Source organism: Musca domestica, unplaced genomic scaffold (genome assembly GCF_030504385.1).
Source record: "Musca domestica strain aabys unplaced genomic scaffold, Musca_domestica.polishedcontigs.V.1.1 3, whole genome shotgun sequence".
Lineage (NCBI taxonomy): Eukaryota > Metazoa > Arthropoda > Insecta > Diptera > Muscidae > Musca > Musca domestica.
The window spans coordinates 16,254,214-16,277,321 of record NW_026712299.1 but is presented as its reverse complement, the minus strand read 5'-3'; the positions used below and the strand labels follow the sequence as shown (position 1 = coordinate 16,277,321).

At 33.3% G+C, this 23,108-nt stretch overlaps 1 protein-coding gene across 1 annotated transcript; it reads left to right on the top strand.

The window, feature by feature from the left end:
* Nucleotides 1-1,298: 1,298 nt before the first annotated feature.
* Nucleotides 1,299-13,972, top strand: LOC101892660 (UDP-glycosyltransferase UGT5). Its single transcript, XM_005179677.4, has 5 exons — nucleotides 1,299-1,508; nucleotides 11,911-12,157; nucleotides 12,219-12,665; nucleotides 12,730-12,887; nucleotides 13,185-13,972. The coding sequence occupies exons 2-5, from the start codon at nucleotides 11,911-11,913 to the stop codon at nucleotides 13,905-13,907; spliced, it is 1,575 nt and encodes a 524-aa protein (XP_005179734.1). The 5' UTR covers nucleotides 1,299-1,508; the 3' UTR covers nucleotides 13,908-13,972.
* The last annotated feature ends 9,136 nt before the right edge of the window (nucleotides 13,973-23,108 follow it).

Here is a 23,108-nt window from a genome sequence, read left to right as displayed (position 1 = left end):
CTGTATCCAAATCGGAACCGATCTGGATAAAATTTAGCAAAGGTATTTCTGAGCTGCATTTGATATATTTCCCCAAATATTGTGCATATTACAGATGCGGAGGACAAAAATAACAAATCGGATGAACAATACATATGGGAGCTATAGCTATGTATATCTGAACCGATTTCGATCAAATTTGGCATACTTATTTTCAGGCCTAATTTGGTTGTATCTCCAAAATTCCATACTATTCGGGCTGATATTACACGCTTGGTGCACAATAAAAACAAATCGGACGAAGATATATATGGGAGCTATATCTAATTTTTCAATTTCAATAGGGTTCGTCCTTGGGCCAAACAAATGTTGTTTTGAAAATTTCATCTCAATCGGATAATAAATGCGACCTGCATTTTGTTCACAAGAATACATGGACAGACCGACTGACATGCAATCAACTCAGAAAGTGATTCTATGCAGATCATCAAAAGGAACTGTGGGTCTATCTCGTTTCCTTTTGCCTGTTACAAACAAATGCACAAAGACATAATACCCTGACCCCTTTGTGGTGTAGGGTATAAAAATCGGTCTTTTATAGTAAAAATGTTTAAATTTCTGTTACAGAGCAGTAATAAATTTAATTTTGAGATGTTGCAAAACTTAAACAAAATCAAAATATACCCTCTTCATGAGGTAGGAGGTCATTGCCCACTTATGAGAAATTAATTTTTTCGAGTGTAAACACGCTCAATTAACCACCAATTACTGTTTGCATTTTGTTTAATTCGAAACATGTTTGCCAAAAAAAAAAAAAATGCACAAAAATTCTGATGGGGTCATCAAACTTTTGCAGTTCTGGGCATGACACCGCACTACAGTACAGTGTCGACGATGTGCAACATTTTTGATGGAGGGATGAATGGGCGTTTTCATTGTCTTGTCTCCCACTGCCCTGGTTTGGAGTGCATTACTCCAGTACCCATCTTTGTGATTTACAATCCGGTTCGTTGGTTTGTGTATGATGGACACATTGTACCCATCCATAATCCTGTTTCTTGCCGATCGTCTTGATTGGGAATTTTTTTCTCGCAGCAGCAGCTGCAGCCAACAACAATACGAAGAAAGCAAAGAAAATTTGTTGGTTTTGCTTTTGCTTTTCAAAGAATATTGATGAAAAGCACAATGGCAATTTGTTTTTTTGAGGTGCTTTCATTTGCCAATTGCCGTGTACTGAAAAGCGTTTTACATGTGTTTGTAAACAATTGACGCCGCCACTGACGCTGAAATAAAAGCCAAGTGTGATTGAATGCAATTTCTGTTTTGTAAAAAAGGCATTTGGTCGCTGACGAATACTTAGAGCTCAGCGTGGCGCGCAATGCAACGGACGTATGCGACACCCGAATCGATTTAAATTGAACGGTTGCATATAATAAAGAAAAATTATATATATTTAAAAAGAAATCATTATAAAATACAAAATAAAAGGAATTTTTAATAAAAAGTGCAGCAACTGCTAAAGAGTAAAGGTGGGTGTAATTCCTTGGAAGGATTGCAATAAAACCGAAATATTGAATGATTTATAATAAGATGTGATTGAGTTTGTGTTGTAAAACTGTTGTAAAAACGATTAAATTAAAAAAAGCCATTGTATGATAAAAGTTTTAAAGAATTATCTTTCATTTACCTGATAGGGTTAATGGCCTTTAAGCTACTCAAAATGCTGATATAAACAAAAAAATATATAAAACTGCAGAATAAATCATGTGATATAGTTCATTGCTTTTACCCCAATATAAATGTTCCGTGTCAAAGCCATTTGGAGCAAACGACTAATAAATTATCTTTCAGATTTAAAAGAAATTGAATAAGTTTCTCATATATATGATAAAAAATGTGTGCATATTGCAAAAGAAAATTGTGAAAAATAGTGTTTCAATTAAAAGCTCAAAGTTCAGACCTGCATCTTCACAAAATTGTTGCAAGACATTGAGAATCATTCCAATAACAATAGACTTTAAATGTGTTTTTAATAGGACAAGAAAGATTCAATTCATGTGCAATAAATTAAATCTGCCACACTTTCGAGGCAAATTTTTTATCCTGCATAATATTAAAACAAGTAAGCAAAGGCTACCGGCGTGCGGAGTCGTCGGGCGTGGCCTATCGTAAAGTCGGTGATATCCTTTAAATGGATTGAACGAATCCCTTAGAGTATTGCGATGCATAATTTTACTAAAGGATGATTTTTAAAAACTATAGAAAAATTTTTTAAAAAAGAAAAAAAAAACAAGTTAAAAAGCGGTAAGGGCCGAACTTTTAATACCCTCCACCATTTGCAACGAATTTGGAAATTTTCAAAAAATAAAATCCTTAAAAAATTCTGTTAAAATTTTAAAAATACCGAATATAGCCGTTATATTGGGGCCTATACGACGTGGACATACATAGGCATTGTTTGTCATAAGCCATTACCGTATTCAAATTCGAAACTTGAAATAATCGGTGAATAATGTAGCTAAAATTATCAAAATATCGTAAGGAGGTGCCGTTAAATTGGAGCTGTGCGAAGACCTGGACCAGCATAGATAATTTTCTGTCACAGGCTGTAGCATCCATTACGAACTTCAAATACCACATCTCAAACAGTTTCGTTGGGTATTGTACCTAAAATCGTCAAAATACCTGGACCCGCACACACAATTTTCTGTCACAGACTGTAGTTCCTATAACGAACTTCAAATACCAATTTTGAAACAATTCCGGTGAATAATGTCGCTAAAATCATCAAAATACCGAATATAGGGAGGTACCGTTATATGGGGGCTATACAAAGACGTGGACCTACACAGACAATTTTCTATCTTAGGGTGTAGTATCCATTTTGAACTTCAAATACCAAATTTGAAACAATTCCCGTGAATAATGTCGCTAAAATCATCAAAATACCGAATATCGGGAGGTACCGTTATGTGGGGGCTATACGAAAACATGGACTTGCACAGACAATTTTCTATCTTAAGGTGTAGTATATATTTGGAACTTCAAATACTAAATTTGAAACAATTCCGGTGAATAATGTCGCTAAAATCATCAAAATACCGAATATAGGGAGGTACCGTTATATGGGGGCTATATGAAAACGTGGACCTACATGGCCCATTTACGAACTTAACCTGCCTACTGGAAAAATAAATATGTGTGCAAAATTTTTGCCATCTATCTCAATTCATTCAAAAGATAGCGTGTTTACAACAGACAGACGGACAGACTGACAAATTGACAGACAGACAGACTGACAAATAGACAGACAAACAGACAGACAGACAGACGGACATCGCTAAATCGACTTAGAACTTTACGCTGATCAAGAATATATATACTTTGTTGGGTCTGACATGAGTATTTCGAGGAGTTACAAACGGGATAACAGAATTAATATACCCTTCATAGTATGGTGGAGGGTATAAAAACAAGTAAAAACCTAAGTTTTGCCGGCCGAACTTTTAATGTTCTCCACTATTTGGAAGGAACCTGAAATATTTAAAAAAAAATTAGAAAAATACCGTATAAATGAAAACCGTTGTATGGAGGCTATAAGAAGACGGAGACCTACAAGTAATTTATATATATTTACCAAAAGGAGTGAACTGATAATATTCCATCTTCACACCAGATCTTGGGTTAATAAAAATATTGTGATGTGTGAAGAGAATCGGATACTTATTTCGGATTTTATAATCGTTTTGTTTTTCAAAATCTTGAACCCTATGTGGGGTAGGTACCAGAAGAAATAGTTCGATCTCTACCATATGTATAACAGATCTGGTGCTGATAGAAATATTGAGACGTGCCAAGTCTGAATGGAATTAGATGACCCTTTGGTGAGGGAATACTCCTTCGACAGACAGACGAATGGACGCTCCTAGATCGACTCCAAATGTCCTGAATCTAATTTGGTGCAAAGAGACCTCAAATGCTAATTATCCACTGTGAAGGTATAAAAAGTAGACTGGCTGACTAATTCATCAAGGCCCAGACAAAATGGCCAGACCTAGAGTCTTAAAATTTTGATTTAGGGTCGACTTTTGGTAGGAGGTTCGAAATAAGGCGATGTTTTCGGAAATTTCTATCACACCTTTTCAGTTACAATTTCAAATATTTAAGTAATGATTAATAATTTGAAAATATTTTGAGTTTTTTCATTTGTAAATCCCATGAATTAAAATTGAAAAAAAAAAAACTTCTTTTAAACAATCCATTTAGAACAATCCTTGAACTATTTATTTCAAAATAAATTAAACTTCAATATGAAAATTACCTGGTGAATTCCAATAATTTGATGTTCTACATTCACTGACCACGTTGGGCGCCATAATAACATCAAAGCTGTTTATTAATCTATTGAAAAAATATGAGATATTTTTGTTGATTATATTGGGATCGTATTAACCTTAAATCGGAAATATATTCTTCCCGATATTTGAAATTTTATCGATTTAAGCCATATTTTCCAAGAGATTTGTTTCAAATACAATACGTATAGATCTCTTTATTCCTAATTTTGGAGGTACCCTTATGAACTGATATTGTACTTGATGATTTGAGTCACAGCTTTCGATGGCATTTTTTAAGGATTTGGTATTTGAGTTCATAATAGAAACCAATCATTCTGCCTGAATATTGTCGTTATAAGTTAAGTATTTCATATATTACTCTTAAAAAGGGCTCTTCTCGATATGAAGTGTTTCGAAGATTTTAATCAAAGTTGTCAATGGAAATGTCTAAAGTCATATTAAGTTTGCAATGGGTTCGAAATGGTCAAATTAAAAAAAAAATTATTGCACTACTTTAATGCGTAAATAACCAAAATGACATACATACACGAAGGGTTTGTCCTTCGGATTTATTTATTTCATAGCAAATACCAAGCTGCAATCTTTTGAAGTTGAGTGGCATTTCTATTGTAATTAGTGAATTCGAGATAGCAACATACTTCGCCGTAATAAGCGTATTTCAAATCAATTCTTGTGTTGTTTTTTAGTGTTAGCCTAAGGCGTTGTGTGTCAATGGTTCTTATTAAAATCATATCCCAATCTAATCCGATTTAAATATAATTTTAAAAAATTACTTTTACACCAAATTCCGCCACACCTTTCACATTTCATTGAAGTTGATGCGTCAAATATGTGAAATCGGCCGATAATATATATATGGGAGCTATATCCAAATCTTAACTAATTTCCAATTAATTTGTCACATTTATTATTGTAACCAAATTCCGCCACACATTCTGAATTTCATTGGTATCGGTCATATGTATCATGTTTGGTGCATAACATATATGAAATCGGCCGAAATATATATGTTAGCTATATCCAAACCTCAACTGATTTCAATATAATTTGGCAATTTTTTCTGGTGCCAGATTTTGTGTCTCTCGCTTTGGGTGCATCAAATATGTGAAATCGGCTGAGTATATATATGGGAGCTATAATCAAATCTGAGCGTATTTGAATATAATTTGTCAAATTTATTTTTGTATCAAATTTAGCCACTCATGCCGAATTTCATTGGAATCGAAAATACGTATCGTGTTTTGTGCATCAAATATGTGAAATCGGCGGAAAATATATATGGGAGCTATATCCAAACCTGAACCGATTTTAATATAATTTGACTAATTTATTTTCTAATCAAAATCCATACATTACATATTCCAAATTTCTTTGGAATCGAACATACATATAGTGTATGGTGCATAAAATACATGAAATCGGTCGAAAATATATATGGGAGCTATATCCAAATCTGAACCGATTACAATATAATTTGGCAAATGTATATTTGTTTTAATTTCCGCTACACATTCCAAATTTCATTGAAATTAGAGATACATATCGTGTTTGGTGCATCAAATACATGAAATCGGTCGAAAATATATATGGAAGCTATATACAAATCTGAACCGATTTCAATTTAATTTGACAAATTCATTTTGGCTCCCAATTCCGTTACTTATTTTAAATTTTATTACAATTGGAAATTCATATCGTTTTTGGTCATCAAATACATGGAATCGACCGAAAATGTATATGGGAGCTATATCCAAATCTGAACCGATTTCAATATAATTTGGGAAATCAATTTTTTAGATAAAATCTATCACACGTTTCAAATTTCGTTGAAATTGGGTATACATAGCGCGTTTGGTGCATCAAATGATTGAAATCGGCCGAAAATGTATATGGGAGCTACATACAAATCTGAACCGATTTCAATATAATTTGACAAATTTATTTTCGGATTAAATCCCGTCACACATTCCAAATTTCATTGGAATCGAACATTCATATTGTGTTTGAGGCATCAAATGAACGAAATCGGTCGAAAATATATATGAGAGCTATATCCAAATCTGAACCGATTACAATATAATTTGGCAAACTTATTTTTGTTCCAAATTCCGTTACGTATTCCAAATTTGGAGACTGTATCTTCAACCAATCAATAGATATGTGCATATAAAATCTAAATTTTTGGGAGGTACCTCCGATTCTGATGGTATATCTCCAGTTCCAAGTGGAAATTCAAAAATGTATATAGCCTATGTTACTTTCAGGCGATGTTCCAGTATATATGGAAATTTTCAGGAAAATCTATTCAGCGGTTTTCGAGTCCATAAATTACAAACAAACAAACAAACAAAAATACAAACATTTTCCTCTTTTATAGATATAGATATTTATAAAATTCCCTCAGTGACCACGTTGGGCGCCATAATAGCAGCACAGCTGTTTATAAACATATTTCAAAAAATCTGAAAAATTTTGTTAGGCTAAATGTTGAGTTGAAATGGTAATGTAAGTTTAGTTTAGAATCCATTATCATATATTTGATATTTTGATGGTTTTTACCACAATTTTCAGGGCGTTCTTCCAAGAAGAATTTTTTGCAATAATACTCGTATATCTATTGGGAATATATTTGGTAAATTTGCAATTCTAAATGGATGTAGTTTGCTTCTCGAAACCCCTATACAACGTTCGAATATAAACTATCGAAAAAACGGGATACTACTTTCGGTAATGTTGGAGGGTATCAAAAGTGCAGCAACTGCCTTTTTACTTGTTTTATTAACTCTCTTCACATTTGGTGTGACTAAGAAATCGAAATCGTATAAAAATCAAATAATTGTCTTTATTTTTGAATTTAATAACAAAAAGCTTCATTTGAATACGTTGTAACAGTAATTATGTGTAGAAACATTATTTACTAAAACATTTGTCCCACATAATGCATTGTCAAATATAAAAGGAATCAGGTAGTGTTAAGAAATTATATATTCATAATCATAAATCAAATTATCATACAATTTCATAACTAAACTCACATACATATGTAAAAGCATTAATATAAAAATCAAATAAAAATAATACACGATTCAAAATAGAAGTCTTGTCTTGCAGATAACACCGTGTGGTCATTAAACTTTGGCTAGCATTTATTGCTTTGGTATTTTTTTTTTTTTATTTCAATATTTTGTTTTTTTTTTTTATTGCATAGTCATCATCCATTTTATTTGTGTTGCTTTTGCAAATACAATTGAATGTATATATTTGCCTACATTTGTTGTGACATTGAAAATAGTGCAAATGGATGACTGTCAATTGTTGTCAAATAAATGCTAATCGGTAAATTGCAAACCTTTGACAATGCATTTGAGTCAAGCAACCGAAGGGTGGGGGAATTTCTTGAAATGTTTAGCCAACACTTATAAAACAATTGAGAATAAAAAAAATATAAAAAAACTGTGACAATATTGATAAGGTACAACGATAACGTGCTTTGCTTTTGACCGCTTAATAAAAATGAAATATAATACGAATGCGAATAAAGTGCGATGCAGCGATGTGTGAGCGATGAGATCTGATGCGATTCCGGTAGATGGAAAGAAAATGCGCTATTTCTGGGTAAAATTCTTCATATCAAATGTCATATGAGATGTGTGAAATAGGGTTGGAAAAAATGCAAAATAAATTGTCAAATAATGACAGACTCATTGATTGACTAATTCACGGAAATTCAAACGACACTACAAAATTTGAAAAATAGAATAAAAACATGTAAGCAAATGCTACAGTCGAGCGGGGCCGACCGTTGAATACCCTACAACACTATAATAAACGATACAGTTTATATAGGCGAGATACTCGAAAGAATTCCACAAGATATTGTGACAAATAATAAAAGAAAACCATCAGATTTCGTTCTCTAATTTTCGAATAATAGCAACTTTAACTAATTTGCTCATTTCCAATTTATTGGAAGATGTTGCACGTAAATGGTCTTCCTAGATCTGGAACCAATATTTCCCAAAGACCTATAATCTCTCAGAAGTGGCAAAAGATTAACATTTATTATTGGTTTTTGACTGAAACGCATCTATATGAGATACAGCCATTTGACTATATTCTTCAACGAAATCAGCGTTAACGAAATAGTCAGAAGTGCGTCTTTCCTGTATTTGTGAATTCTCCAAAAAGTCACTGGAATGGTCATTTTCGTATTTTGTCTACAAAAGTTGGCAAACTATTTCGCACATTGAATATTTTTGGATGGCCATCCAAAACTGCTTGGCTTTTGCTATGCCCGGTAACCCCCCAATTTTGCAGTTTTTTTGGTCCATTTCAACCCCTAAATATATGGCGATCATCTCCAAAAAGTGTAGGCTTCTATTCTGACCCTCATCTGATCCCCATGCAAAATTTCGTTAAGATCGGGCCATAAATGCGATCTGCATATGATATCCTAACTACTTAGTTTTTTTTAGCTGTAGAAGTATTACCAAATGTTTAATTCAAAATGAAAATATGACAAAAATGTGACAAAATTGAAAAAAATGAGAAAATTTTACAAAATCAATATTTTCATCTTTAGAGAGATATTTGTATGCAATTTTTTAGACGTTGTTTCTTTCCTGCCAAGAGGCCATTGTAAATTAATGAGAACTGTCGAAATCAGTTCAGCCGTTCTCGACATATAAGAGATCTTTCAAGCATATCTTCTTTGATAGACATATATATCGCAAACATTTTGCTATATATCCGTTTTGTTGGATGTTAACATCAATGTAAAGATCAGAAGTAACCTTGTCATGGCTTTGTGATTTTGCCGGGATTTAAAATATTCGCGGTTTAATGAAAAATTTTGAATTTTTTCAACACAAAAGATATGGTCTATTTTACCCGCTAAATATTATCCAATGACCACCCAAATTGGTAGGCTTCTTCCCCGCCCTAAACTCTAGCTACATGCGAAGTTCCGCGTCGATTGGTCTATAATTGCGACGTGTATAGCTACTTCAAAATCCGACATTTTTTCAGTTTTTGGTCCATTTCGACCCCTAAATATTATGCGAACATCTCCAAAAGGAATAGGTTTCTATTCTGACCCTAGCCCCACCTCCATTCTAAATTTCGTGAAGATCGGGCCATAATTGCGACCTGTAGAGTGATTACAAATTAACATGGACAGACGGACAGACGGACGGACGGACATACATAGCTAGATCGACTCAACTCGGCGAGATAGGAAGATCCATATATACTTTCCTATGTGGGAAATCAATATTTCGAGGTGTTACATAATTTTTGGCCCAATCAAACTTATAATATCCCCCAACACATAGTGTTGTTGGATATAAAAATATACTAGAGCCAATATTTGTTTGCTGGAGCCTTTTATTAGAATATTCATGTCAAAGAACATTTTTAGCACGTATTTCCATTTTTATTCCGTCTCCTAATCGTTTTTTTAAAGAGTTATGAATGCCTGATTTTTGAGCCTTTTGTTTTGTTGAAGATTTTTTCAACGTTTTTAAAAAAATTCAAAACTTCAAAACTAAAATCTTTTAAGGAAACAAGTGGTAGTTCAATGAGAACCTATAAAAACGCATTTTTTTTTGTTTGTTCCTTAAATTCATTTTTCTGAACTTCAGCTTGTGGTATTTCAAAAATATTTTTCAAGACTTTAAATTATGGACCCTTCAGCGAAAAAAAATTAGATTATAATGTGCATTTTCAAAGCAATCTTCATATCTCAACATCAACCCACATTACAGAATTTAGTAACATTTAGTACAATTATAGTACGCAATCCCAAATGCACCTCCTTCTCTCAAAACTATATACCAACATTTGCTTTCATATCAAATTTCAGCTCTATCCTAAGACCCAATCCCAAATTTATTACCATACTTTTCGCACAATTATACAAAGTATATCCAAAATCACCTGCCTCTCTCCACCATAGCACTTACAGTGACCTCGATACCAAATTTTATTCCATTCCGTCTCTATCCCAACACCCAATGGCAAATTTTGTTGCATTTTGCATTTTTTTGAGATTTATAGGTTCTTTATCCAATCCCTTCACCCAATAACCAATTTAGTACCATTTAGTACTTTTCGTTCAAATATAAAGCATTTCTAAACCATCGCCAAATCTCATAAAACGATACAACATCTATTTCAAATTTGAGTAATCCAGCCTTATCACTTTACCCAATACCAAATTTTTTACCATTTAGTACTTTTCGAAAAATTATGCTACACACTTCCAAACGACCGCCAAGTCGCAAAAACACAGGTACCATCAGTAATCTAAACATCAAGTTTCAGAATTTTATCTCTATTCCTTCAACTAATACCAAATTTATTACCACTAACTTTTCGAACAATTATAGTACATATTTTCAATACCACCACCATATGTCCAGGCTACACATGAACATCAATCCTTATATCAAATTTTGATATTTCAAACACTATTTATTCACCCAATACGAAATATAGTACACATTTCCAAACCTACCTCCATATTTTAGCCACAGACACCAATAGTGACATTTCTTTCAAATCGTACAGTTTTAAAACAATCATCAATCAATCAATTTTAAAAACAATTATATCCCAATCACAGATACCAACAGAGACCTTAATCTCAAATCTCAAAAACCGTTCCAAATTTAGTGTCACTTGGTTCACACACTTAGTACACAGTTCCAAAACCACCATCCTATGTCAAACTTACTATCCAACCTTGAGTCTCATATTAAATTTCAAGTTTGTAGCTCTATGCATTCATAACATTAAAGTTGGAATTTCCAAAAAAAAAAAAGAAAAAAAAAAACATTTGGCAAGTCTCTCCTGCACTCCATCAGAGACTCTCATTTCAAATTCAAATTCTTCTACTGCATTTCGTTTGTCCAAAAACCCTGCATTATCACACACCTGCCCATCAAGACTGATTCCAGCTTCAGCCGTTTCATCTGGGCATTGATTCTCAATCATTCTAAGAACACAAATTCAATTTTCTCACGAATTTTTCAGGACTTTCTAAGAATCAAAATCTATGCCAAATAGTACATTTTCTACGGAATTGTCCAGCACTTCTTTTAGAATCAACCAGTCGTAAAATTTATAGCAGTTTCTGGAGGATTATGATTGCGCCACCTTGTATTTTTTTAAAATTTTAATCGAAATGATGTATTTTTAATAAATTTTCGGGACAATCTCCATTCAGGAAAATCTCCATTTGAAACCGAATCAGGGATTTTTTACATATTTTGGTCCTTAAAATTTTTAGCTCAAATAATGTATTTTTTTAATAAAATTACCAGGTTTTTTGAAGAACCTAAACTTAAAAAATTAAAAAAAAATAACATTTTCATAGATTTTTTATATTTCTTTGAAAGAAATTGACACATTGATCTTTTTAAATTTTAGTCTCTTTTAAGCCCCAAACAGTTTGAAGACCCAAAAAAACAAAAAAAATTTAGAATCAAAATTTTAGGATATCTTTAAGGACATGATTCGTCTTTTCCAGATAATTTCTAAAATATACAAATTATTTCTTATTCCTTTTCAGATGGTACTCTATAAGATATTTCGAATAATCTGTATGATATTGATTCTAAATGAATGTGAGGCATATAAAATCTTATTTATGGGACCATTTCCGGCTCCCAGTCACTGGATGTGGTTGGAGCACTTTCAAAGGGACCTGCTAGAGAAAGGACATTCCGTGACATCAATTAATAATCATCCAACCAAAGAGCCCCATGCCAATTTGACTGAAATCATTATTGATCCTAAGTTCGATATACCCGCATATAGTAAGTTGACGGAACCATACAACTTCACCCACATTTATTATTTCTATACTTCCTTTCCTAGTTCCCAAAGAAATCATTTTCAAAATGCGTTTCTCAAGTGATTTTCAAAATTTGCAAATGTGGTGGAAGGTTGGCGAGTGGACAAGTGAACATGCCCTGAACGATCCCAAGGTGAAGGCATTAATTGCCTCCAAGGATCAAAGATTCGATTTGATAATTATAGAGCAATTCTTCCATGAAAGTTTCCTGATGTTTGGTCACAAATTCAAGTGTCCGATTGTGACAATTGGTACCATGGGTTATGCGGATAATATGGATCATTCCATGGGTTTGGTGACACCATGGTCGGTGATACCACATCTGTTATTATCGTACAGTGATCAAATGACATTCAAGCAAAGGTTTTACAATGTATATTTGTCGCTCTATGATGCGGTGATGAGAAGATGGTATTACATGCCGAGAATGCAGGAAATGGCAGAGAGGCATTTTGGTCCTCACATTAGGGGTAAGAAGAAGAAGAAGAGAATAAGAAGTTCTAAAGGAATTCTAATTATTTTTTGTTATTCTAGGTCCCCTGCCTAATGTCCGAGATTTGGAGAAGAAGATTTCTTTGATGCTCATAAATAGCCACAGGAGTACCGATTTACCCAGACCCAGTATGCCAGGACTGATCGATGTGGGTGGAGCCCATATAAAACCATCGAAACCCTTACCACAAGATCTCAAGGTAAACAAATCGAATATTGATTAATGAAAGTTATTTTGTTCTTCCTAGACTATGTTGCCCGTGGCCCCACGTTGGGCGCCAATGAAACAGACTGTCTTTTTAAATGGTACATTTACAGAGACGAACGAGGATTTAAGGGTTTTCTTTGTACGATCTCATTCACCAATTTCCATTCAAACATGTTGCATTGCCACCACCAGATAAGATTCCTATGAACCCTTCCCCGTTCGTCTTTGTTGATGTACCATTTGAAAAACAAATCCTTTGTAATATTTTTTTTTTTCAAATCTTTTCCAGAATTTTATTAACAACTCCCCCAATGGTGTGGTCTACTTCAGCTTGGGTTCCTATGTCAAAAGTACCGATGTGCCGGCCGAGCGCATTGTTGTCATTCTCAATGCCTTTGGAAAATTAAAGCAGAACGTTTTATGGAAATATGAAAATGAATCGCTGTCGAACCTCCCACCTAATGTTATGATACGCAAATGGATGCCCCAAAATGACATCCTAGCTCATCCGAATGTCAAACTTTTCATAACACATGGTGGCATATTTGGCACTCAGGAGGGTATCTATTGGGCCAAGCCAATGCTTTGTATGCCTTTGTACGGGGATCAACATCGCAACACCTTGAAATCGGTGAGAGCCGGTTATGCTCTATCTTTGGATTTCTCTAAAATGACCTCCGAAGATTTACAACTGAGCATTCAAGCCCTAACATCAGATTCTAAATATAAACGTAAGGCTGTGGAAATTTCAAAAAAATTCCGTGATAATCCCATTCATCCATTGGATGAAGCGACCTATTGGATTGAATATGTGGCCAAATATAAGGGTGCTCAATTTTTGAAATCGAATGGTGCCTACATGCCGTTATATCAATATCTATTGTTGGATATTGTGGCTTGTGTAGTGGCGGCTTTGGTACTGGCAATTGCAGTGCCTGTGATTATTGTTCGCAAATTGAAAAGACTGATAGCGAAATCCTCAAAGGGGGAGAAAGAGAAAAAAGTGAAATAAAACTATGCATATGTAAATATATGTGATATGAATATATGTAATTATATATCTTAGTTATTGTTTAAGTGTTAGTAAATAATAAAATATATTTTAAAATATGTATCGTAACAAGAAGAGTTTCTATCAACCAGTAAACAAAGGTCAAATGTAGGGCGGGGCCGACTATATGTTACCCTACACCCGTAACAAAAAAAAATTATATTAGGAAATTATATATGAAGTAGATTATACCAACTATGGACCTTTTTAGATGCGTATCATGGCTTTAGAGTAGACCCTACTTGGAAACTACGAGTATATCCAGCTCTGAGTCGATTTTCTACAATTTTGACGGAGTCTTTTGTACCTCTGTACCAAATATCATTGCTGTATTGTGCATGTTATGACTTCTATAGGAATCATATTAACAAATATTTATTGGAGCAATAGATATACCGGACCGAGTTTCCCCAAATGGAAAAATTCGTTTGAATATGAACAAATCTATCCAATTTGGGCTGATATTACATTTATGGTGAACAATAACCGTAAAATAGGATGAATATGTGTATCGAAGCTATATAAAAATATGAACCGATTTCAATAAAATTTGGCATAGGTATCAAACATCATTGTGCACATTACTCATGTGAGCAACTTCAACAGCAAATCGGATGAAACATATATATGGGAGCTATAGCTATATGTGAACCGATTTTCACCAAATTTGAAGTTCTTGTTCCTAGGATGAACTTAGTCGGAATTGCCAAAATTCACTCCATTTGGGCTGATAAGAGCAGTTTAGCGCAAAAAAATATGAAATCGGATAAAGATATATGGAAGCTATATCCAAATCAGAACTCATTTTGACAAAATTTTTAACACTTATTTCTGAGCAGTATCTGATGCCCGGTACCAAATATCGTTCTTGTGGAGTGCATATTACGCATGTAAGAGACAAATCGGATGAAACATATAAATGGGAGCTATAGCTGTATTTAATGTACTTGCTTCTAGGCTAAATTTGGTCGGATGTGCCAAAATTGAGGTAATTTGGACTGATATTGACCATTTTGTGCACAATTAACCCGTCCTTGGGTTAAACAAATATTGTTTGGAAAATTTCATCTCAATCGGATAAAAAATGTGACCTGCATTTTGTTCACAAAAATATATGGGCAGGCTGACAGACTGACATGCTTAATCGACTCAGAAAGTGATTCTCAGATAATATTGATAATATTTTCCTACATTCGGTATTTTGAACATTTTTTGACATCTTTTACTGGAATTTATAGTTCGCAGATGGCACTATCTCCTATGGCAATTTGCCCATACATATATAAATGTAACACATGAAATTCGTAATTTTTTAAAATTATAACGACATTTATCAAGGGAATTATTTTACACGTTGCAAATTTTTTCCAACTTGTGGAGGGTATAAAAATTTAACTTGTTTAAAAATTTGCTATCTTTTGTGAGAGAGGTACCGGAAGGAGTGGGACATCTCGCAACTTCGAACTCGATTTAACGTAACAATATTACAAACTATCAAGTTTGGACCAAATCGCACAGAATGTCTCTATTCGACTCAAAAAAAAAAAAAAAAAAAAATGCTTCTATTTCGAAATTTAAAACTTAGAATGATTAGGGTGTTTGTTCAGAGAGGCAAACTTGGAAATCATCTTAGAATTTCACGCTAGTGTGGGACATATGAAATGTATGTATATATATAAATATAACTACCATACAATATATTGTCGAGAAAAAATGATGATAAGAAATATTTATACACGACACATCCTAAACTTCTTTGTCGGTTTAATGTTCTCTATATTATATTATTGCTACTTTACAATGGGAATGACATTCCAAGTTATGAGTTCATTTCATTTTCTTGTAATATTCATACGTGAAATCAAAACAAAGTGTTTGAATATAAAGCATACCTTACGGCGCATACATACTATGCAATTATTGTGATTTACTTAGCAAGGACACACACCATTTAGTTAATTCACAATAATTATCTATCAGATAAATATTGTCTATGAATATTGAGAGTGAATGTTGCCATTTCAATATTTTTCTTTCATCTTTTAATGAAATTTAATCAAAAATGTGTCTATCATGGATTTTGTGATACTTTTATTAAAATTGATACATTGAGTTGATTTATTTAAATTTATTATTATACCCTCAGCTGGATACATTTATATATCATTTGATATGGCCAAAACGTGTTTCATTAAAATAACGGGTTTACGCCCTAAGAGTGCAAGTACATAAAAAGTTTGAAGTCATGGCTAGGCATATTAATGTCAAATTATAATGGAAAACGACGGCAGGATTTTAGTGCGGCTCTGTAATCCCTTTATGAAATGTTACAAAATTGCCTAGCCATGACTTCAAGCTTTTTATGTACTTGTACCTTAAGACTCTTTGGATCAAATCCGCTTCAGGACATTTGAAGTCGATCTAAGGGGTGTCAACCCGTCTGTCTGGCTGGATTTCGTGGAAGATAACTCACAACGGGAGTATCCGGTTCACTTGGTTCATCTATCCATATATATAAAAGAGTGGTGAAATAACTGGCTGACTGACAATGACCAGGTGAAACGGCTGAAGCTAGAATCTTGAAATTTGGCACAAAGGTACGTAGGCGTGTGAAAAGGCTTGAATTCGTACTAATAGGGCACGAAATGTACTGGAACGGACTAAAAATTGAATATTGGTCAAACGAAATGAGCTAGAATTCGAAAATTTGCAATGAAAGTCACTGATAAAGTGCAAGAAATGAAATGGTACCATTTGGTATTATGTAAACGGAGAAGAAAGTTTAGAAGTTTAGATGAAGGAGGGTCTGGAATTGTGTACTATGTGTACGACCTGTACTAAATCGTACTAAATTTGTAAGAGTTTGGTTTAGAGTGGAGGGATGAAGCTGGAATTTTAAAATTTTGTATTTTCCTCCCTATTGGTGGTGGATTTATGACAAGGAGTTGGTTTTGGAAACGTGCAATAAAAGTGAACAAAAAGTACTAAATAGTCCTATATTTGGTACAATCGGAAATTTTGTATTAGGGTCGATGTCCATGTGTAGCCTGGAGGCTACGCATGTTTTGGAAAATTTCTGCTATTGGTGGTGGATTTATGACAAGGAGATGGTTTTGGAAACGTGCAATAAAAGTGAACAAAAAGTATTAAATAGTCCTATATTTGCTACAATCTGAAATTTGGTATTTGGGTAGTTGTCCATGTGTAGCCTGGAGGCTACGCATGTTTTGGAAAATTTCTACTAAATTTGTATGAAAATTTCTAAATATATCTGGTATTGGGTGAAGAGAAAGATATACAATTCTGAAACTCGAAAATAATATTAATTATGGTATCTGTGCTTGTAATTCGGCAAATGCGTACATTTGTACGAAAGGTACCAAATGAAACTAAATTTGGTATTGGGTGAAGATATAGAACTGGAATACGGAAATTTGACATTGAGGTCTCCGTTGGTATCTGGAATTGAGATATGGAGGTGGTTTTGAAAATTTGTACTACATTTGTACGAAAAGTACTAAATGGTACTAAATTTGGTATTGAGTGAAGGAATAGAACTGAAAATCCCGAAATTTGACATTGATATCTCTTTTGGTATCTAAGTTTGAGATATTTTGGTAATTTTGGAAATGTGTACTATAATTGTACGAAAATTACCAAATATGACTTCATTTTGTATTCGTTGAAGGAATAGAGCTGAAACCCTGAAATTTAATGTGGATGTCACTTTTGGTGTCTGTGGTTGAGAGTAGGAACTGGTTTTAGATATGCGTATTATAATTGTTCTAAATGGTATTAAATTTGGTAATGGAGGAAATTAAAGAGCTAAAATCCTAAATCACTGTTGGTGTCTGTGGTCTAGATATGGAGACGGTTTTAAAAATTGTGTACTACAATTGTTCAAAAAATGCTGAATATATTTGGTACTAGCTGGCCCGGTCCGCGTTGCCGGCCCGTAGTTTCAGTATTTAATGCAAATTTTGCATAGCATAATATTTCACAAATCTAGCTCATAAAGGTGAACAAATTTTAATATAAATATTGATTCGACTAAATAGAAATAAATAACTATGGAAGGAGGGCAAAATAATTTCTGAATAGTCAAAGTTAATTACGCTTTTACACCCATTACCATAGCACCTTAAATTGCGCATTAGAGTCCCCAAAAAGTCTATGTTCTTGTTCATAGAAAAATTCAATGACGATTAAACAATACCCGCGTTGTTGTCCATCAATCGGTAAACATCACTATAGATCGGCGGGCCTGGGGACTATATGGGGATAATGGCCAAATCAGTTGAAAAACGTGGCCAAGACCACGGTCACAGCTGTCAGGTCAGGGATACATTTATATAAGGGTTATACCAAAACGTGGCCCAACCAATATTCTCTTGGGGGTTACAAATTCAATAGAAAACAACATTTTTTTTCTGACCACCAATTAGATGTGAAAGTGGACTTGGGAATACGCCAATGTGGGGACTTTACTTAAATAAATTCCTATGTGGCAATTATCTGTATGATGGTTCCCTACCCCAGAGTAGCATAAATACAATCTTTAGCCAAGTCAATTAATGAATGTGGTCAAGACCAAAATGGGCCCTACTCTGAAAATTTCAAACTTTATGCGAAGAGGTTCTCTACCTCCTTAGAAACAAAAATGCCAAATAATGGCTAAAATATTAAAAAAGTGACCAAGACACCAAAAATAGCTTAAATCATACGATGGTTATATAAATATGAAATCGGGTTGTCCCTTATCCGTGAGTTATGATCGATATCATGACCTATCTTGAATGTTTGGGAAGAATTTCTGGAAGGATAGAAATCTTTATCTTACTAAAAGTCCCATTCGCTCTACTATTTTCCACCCTTTATATTTGGTATTTTTCTGATTGTACATTGGACGGATTATTGTGACAGGAAAGAAGTAGTTCCACGCTTTGAAATGATCCCCATTAGGCTTTTTCGGCAATTTTTGTTTGTTCAAATGTGTTCGCATCTTCCAGCTGAACCACGATGTCGGCCCTGGAGTTGAAAGGTAGATGTCAGTTGACATCGTATTTCCTACTTATTTCATTTTTTGGTGAAAATTTGTATATAGTGAAAAATTATTCTTTATTTTGTTCGCAAAAAAAATTACTGAATTCAATTAGATAATACAAATTGAAAAAAAAATTGACAAAAGAAGAATAACACATTGAAAAAATCTTCAACTTGTTCGCTGATTTTTTTACAGCAAATGTTTAAAGATCCTTATATAGTTTGTCAATAGAATGTACTTCTATTTTAAAATTCGATTCCATTAAATTATTTCGACATCATCTATTCCGTTTCGCCACCACATAATTCGGTACTACGCTTCCATGTAACTCGCCATCAATTTCATTTCTCAAGAAATCAAGTCAATTAAATAAATTGGTATTAATATTTGAATTCAAAAAAAAAAAAAAAAAAAAATATAAAAAACACTACAAATGTACATTAGAAAAAAGTAAGTAAAAATGGAAAAAAATCATGCAAAATAAAACATTACTATTGTACATTTCAAAAGTCAAAATGAAAATGTTAAAATATCACATTTTTACGCGATTTTTTTGGATATTATCCTTTTCGGAGAGGAGAAAATTCCGAATTTGTTTGAATCGTTAAAATCAGTCCAGCGGTTCTTAAGTTATAAGCGTAGTAACTAACACAACTTTCTTTTATATATATAGATTGAGTCAATGTATAGAACTGAAAGCTCTAAATTGGATATTGAGGTCTCTGTTGGTATTTGGTTTTGAGATATGACAGGGTGGTTTGCAAATGCGTAATATAACTATTCGAAAAGTACTAAATGGTACAAATTTTGAAATTTTATATTGAGATTACTGTTGGTTTTTAGGGTTTACATATGGGAAAATAAGTTGTGGATCCATTGTGCAATTGTTTTACTGATATCCTAAACTTCAAATTTAAGGATTTGGAAAAATTGGTGTAAAAATGAAACATTTTCCTATTATTCTTTCCGAAGAAAGAAAAAAGTTGAAAAATACATAAAACCTGTAAAAGTAAACAAGTTGTACATTTTGAGTCCAAAAAAAAAAACTAACAAACATCTAAAATTTTAAGGTAGACTTTTCGCTGACGAAGTAGCAGCCACTTGCTTGTATTTGTACATGCATAGTTTGAAGAAAATCGCTGAATCGTTTCAAGTTTTAGGAGATTTACCATTATTTTAAATGCTGCCATTTGTTGAGAAGTAGTGGACCGGATATCAACAGAAGCACAATCTTGTGCGATTGAAATGATATTTTTTAAAGTTTTATTTTTTTTTTGGCCCAAGGATTTTTGCACCGAATGTATAAAATGTGTAATATAAGCTCAAATAGGAGGGATTATGGTACTTTTCAATTTTGAACCAAATATTTCTACCTTGATGAAAATATATATTTGTCTCTTCTGATAAATCGATTAAGATGTAGCTTCCAATTGTTAGCTCCATCCAATTTCGAATTTAAACCCATAAAAACCTATAACGATCATGATGATCATTACCCATTCAAGCAAAAAATGTTCCTTTGGAGAACTTCTAAAAATTATATGCAAAATAATGAACATTTCATAATTCGGGACACAAAATTTTTTAGCCGACTTCGACTTCAATGGTGATACCACCTACACCCACTTAGTGTTATAGGGTATACACTCCTTGACTACAGTACCACTGTAGGGTACAATAATTTCAAATTATAAGCTGCGTTACATACTCCGTCCAGCATCCCTTTTTTGTTTATTGTCATTTTTATCAAATCACGACTAGAAATAAAATAAAAAAAAAAAATGAATAAACACCAACAACAATCGTAATAACAATAAAACCTTCTAAAATCGCCTACGCAAGTGCACGTTTCTTAAATTTCCAAACAATGTTTGCGTTGCTATTTTGAAAACCCCTTATATCCATACGAACCAACGAAGAAACAAATCTCCACAACAAAGTCCAATGATTTTTAAGAACTTTATGCGGATGATGATGAAGTTAACAAAAAACCAGTCTTAAAACTCTGATCGTTTTCATTTGACTGAAGCTGTCAAAACTTTGCGTCATATTTGGAATAATGCGAGTGGGTGCCGTGTTCGTTGTTGTTGGTGTAATACGTAAAAATAAATCAAAAAAAAAAAAAGAAATGAACAAAAAGAACAATGTGTCCCTCTTTGGAGTCTGTCGTCGCAACAACAACAACTAAATTATATAATATTATCTTAAACGGTGGGATTTCTTCTTTTTTGATAGAATTTAGAGACAATGTGTAAATTAAAATAAACCACGTTTGGTATGGTGTCTACCAATCAAAAGCATCCGGCTTAGAATTTTTGTCGGATTCAAACTGCTGTTGTTACCTGCTCATCCAAAGTTTTGATTCCCGAATTGATATTTGCCAGCAGCCGAATGTTGACATTCGTATATGGCACCAGCATTAATCCACACCAAATATAATATTTGTTGGTTAGAGTTAATTGTTGCAAAAGTGAAAAGCTCTTTTTGAGAGGGAAAGGGGCAACAGCTTATTTTTATTCGTCACGTTAAATTATTTAATTGAAAATTGCAATTTGTTTTGTAAAATATTTGGGAATTATGGATTTTTTGACAAAATACTCCAATTTAAAAAAAGTTGCTCGGTTTCCATGAAAAATTACTAGGATTTTCATTCAAAATTTAATTTTCCTATCCAAAACCACTAGATTGTCGTCACTGATTTCTTATTTCTTTATGCAAACATTTGACCATTAATGGAAGTTTGGCAAAAATATAAAGAAATATTGGGGTTTATATTATTTATTTGAAACAATTAAAAACAAGTAAGCAAAGACTACAGTCGAGCGGGGCCGACCGTTGAATACCCTACAACACTATAATAAACGATACAGTTTATATAGGCGAGATACTCGAAAGAATTCCACAAGATATTGTGACAAATAATAAAAGAAAACCATCAGGTTTCGTTCTCTAATTTTCGAATAATAGCAACTTTAACTAATTTGCTAATTTCCAATATATTGGTAGATGTTGCATGTAAATGGTCTTCCTAGATCTGGAACCAATATTTCCCAAAGACCTATAATCTCTCAGAAGTGGCAAAAGATTAACATTTATTATTGGTTTTGACTGAAACGCATCTCATATCTATATGAGATACAGACATTCGACTATATTCTTCAACGAAATCAGCGTTAACGAAATAGTCAGAAGTGCGTCCTTCCTGTATTTGTGAATTCTCCAAAAAGTCACTGGATTGGACATTTTCGTATTTTGTATACAAAAGTTGGCAAACTATTTCAAACATTGAATATTTTTGGATGGCCATCCAAAACTGCTTGGCTTTTGTAATGTCCGGTGACCCCCATTCAAATGTGCGTGAGGATCGGGCGATTATTACGACCTGCTGACAATTTTGCACTTTTTGGTCTATTTCAACCCCTAAATATATGGCGATAATCTCCAAAAAGAGTTGGCTCTATTCTGACCCTCATCTTATCCCCATGCAAAATTTCGTAAGGATCGGGCCATAAATGCGATCTGTATATGATATCCTAACTACTTAGTTTTGTTAGCTGTAGAAATATTACCAAATGTTTAATTCAAAATGAAAATATGCCAAAAATATGACAAAATTGAAAAAAATATGAGAAAATGTGAGAAAATCTATATTTTCATCCTTAGAGATGTATTTTTATACGATTTTTTTAGACGTTTTTTCTTTCCTGTCAAGAAGCCATTCTGAATTAATGAGAACTGTCGAAATCAGTTCAGCCGTTCTCGACATATAAGAGATTTTTCAAGCATATCTTCTTTGATAAACATATATATCGCACATATTTTGCTATATATCCGTTTTGTTGGATGTTAACATCAATGTAAAAATTAGAAGTAACCTTGCCATGGCTTTGTGATTTCGCCGGGATTTAAAATATTCGCGGTTTAATGAAAAATTTTGAATTTTTTCAACACAAACGATATGGTCTATTTTACCCGCTAAATATTATCCGATGACCACCCAAATTGGTAGGCTTCTTCCCCGCCCTAAACTCTAGCTACATGCGAAATTCCGCCTCGATTGGTCTATAATTGCGACCTGTATAGCTACTGCAAAATCCGACATTTTTTCAGTATTTGGT

What these genes read in the sequence shown, in the direction of transcription:
- LOC101892660 (XM_005179677.4), top strand. Translation starts at nt 11,911, where the DNA reads ATGGTACTCTATAAGATATTTCGAATAATCTGTATGATATTGATTCTA. An exon ending in GTTCGATATACCCGCATATA is followed by an intron (nt 12,158 to 12,218) that starts GTAAGTTGACGG and finishes TTCCTTTCCTAG; the next exon opens with TTCCCAAAGAAATCATTTTC. An exon ending in TTTTGGTCCTCACATTAGGG is followed by an intron (nt 12,666 to 12,729) that starts GTAAGAAGAAGA and finishes TTGTTATTCTAG; the next exon opens with GTCCCCTGCCTAATGTCCGA.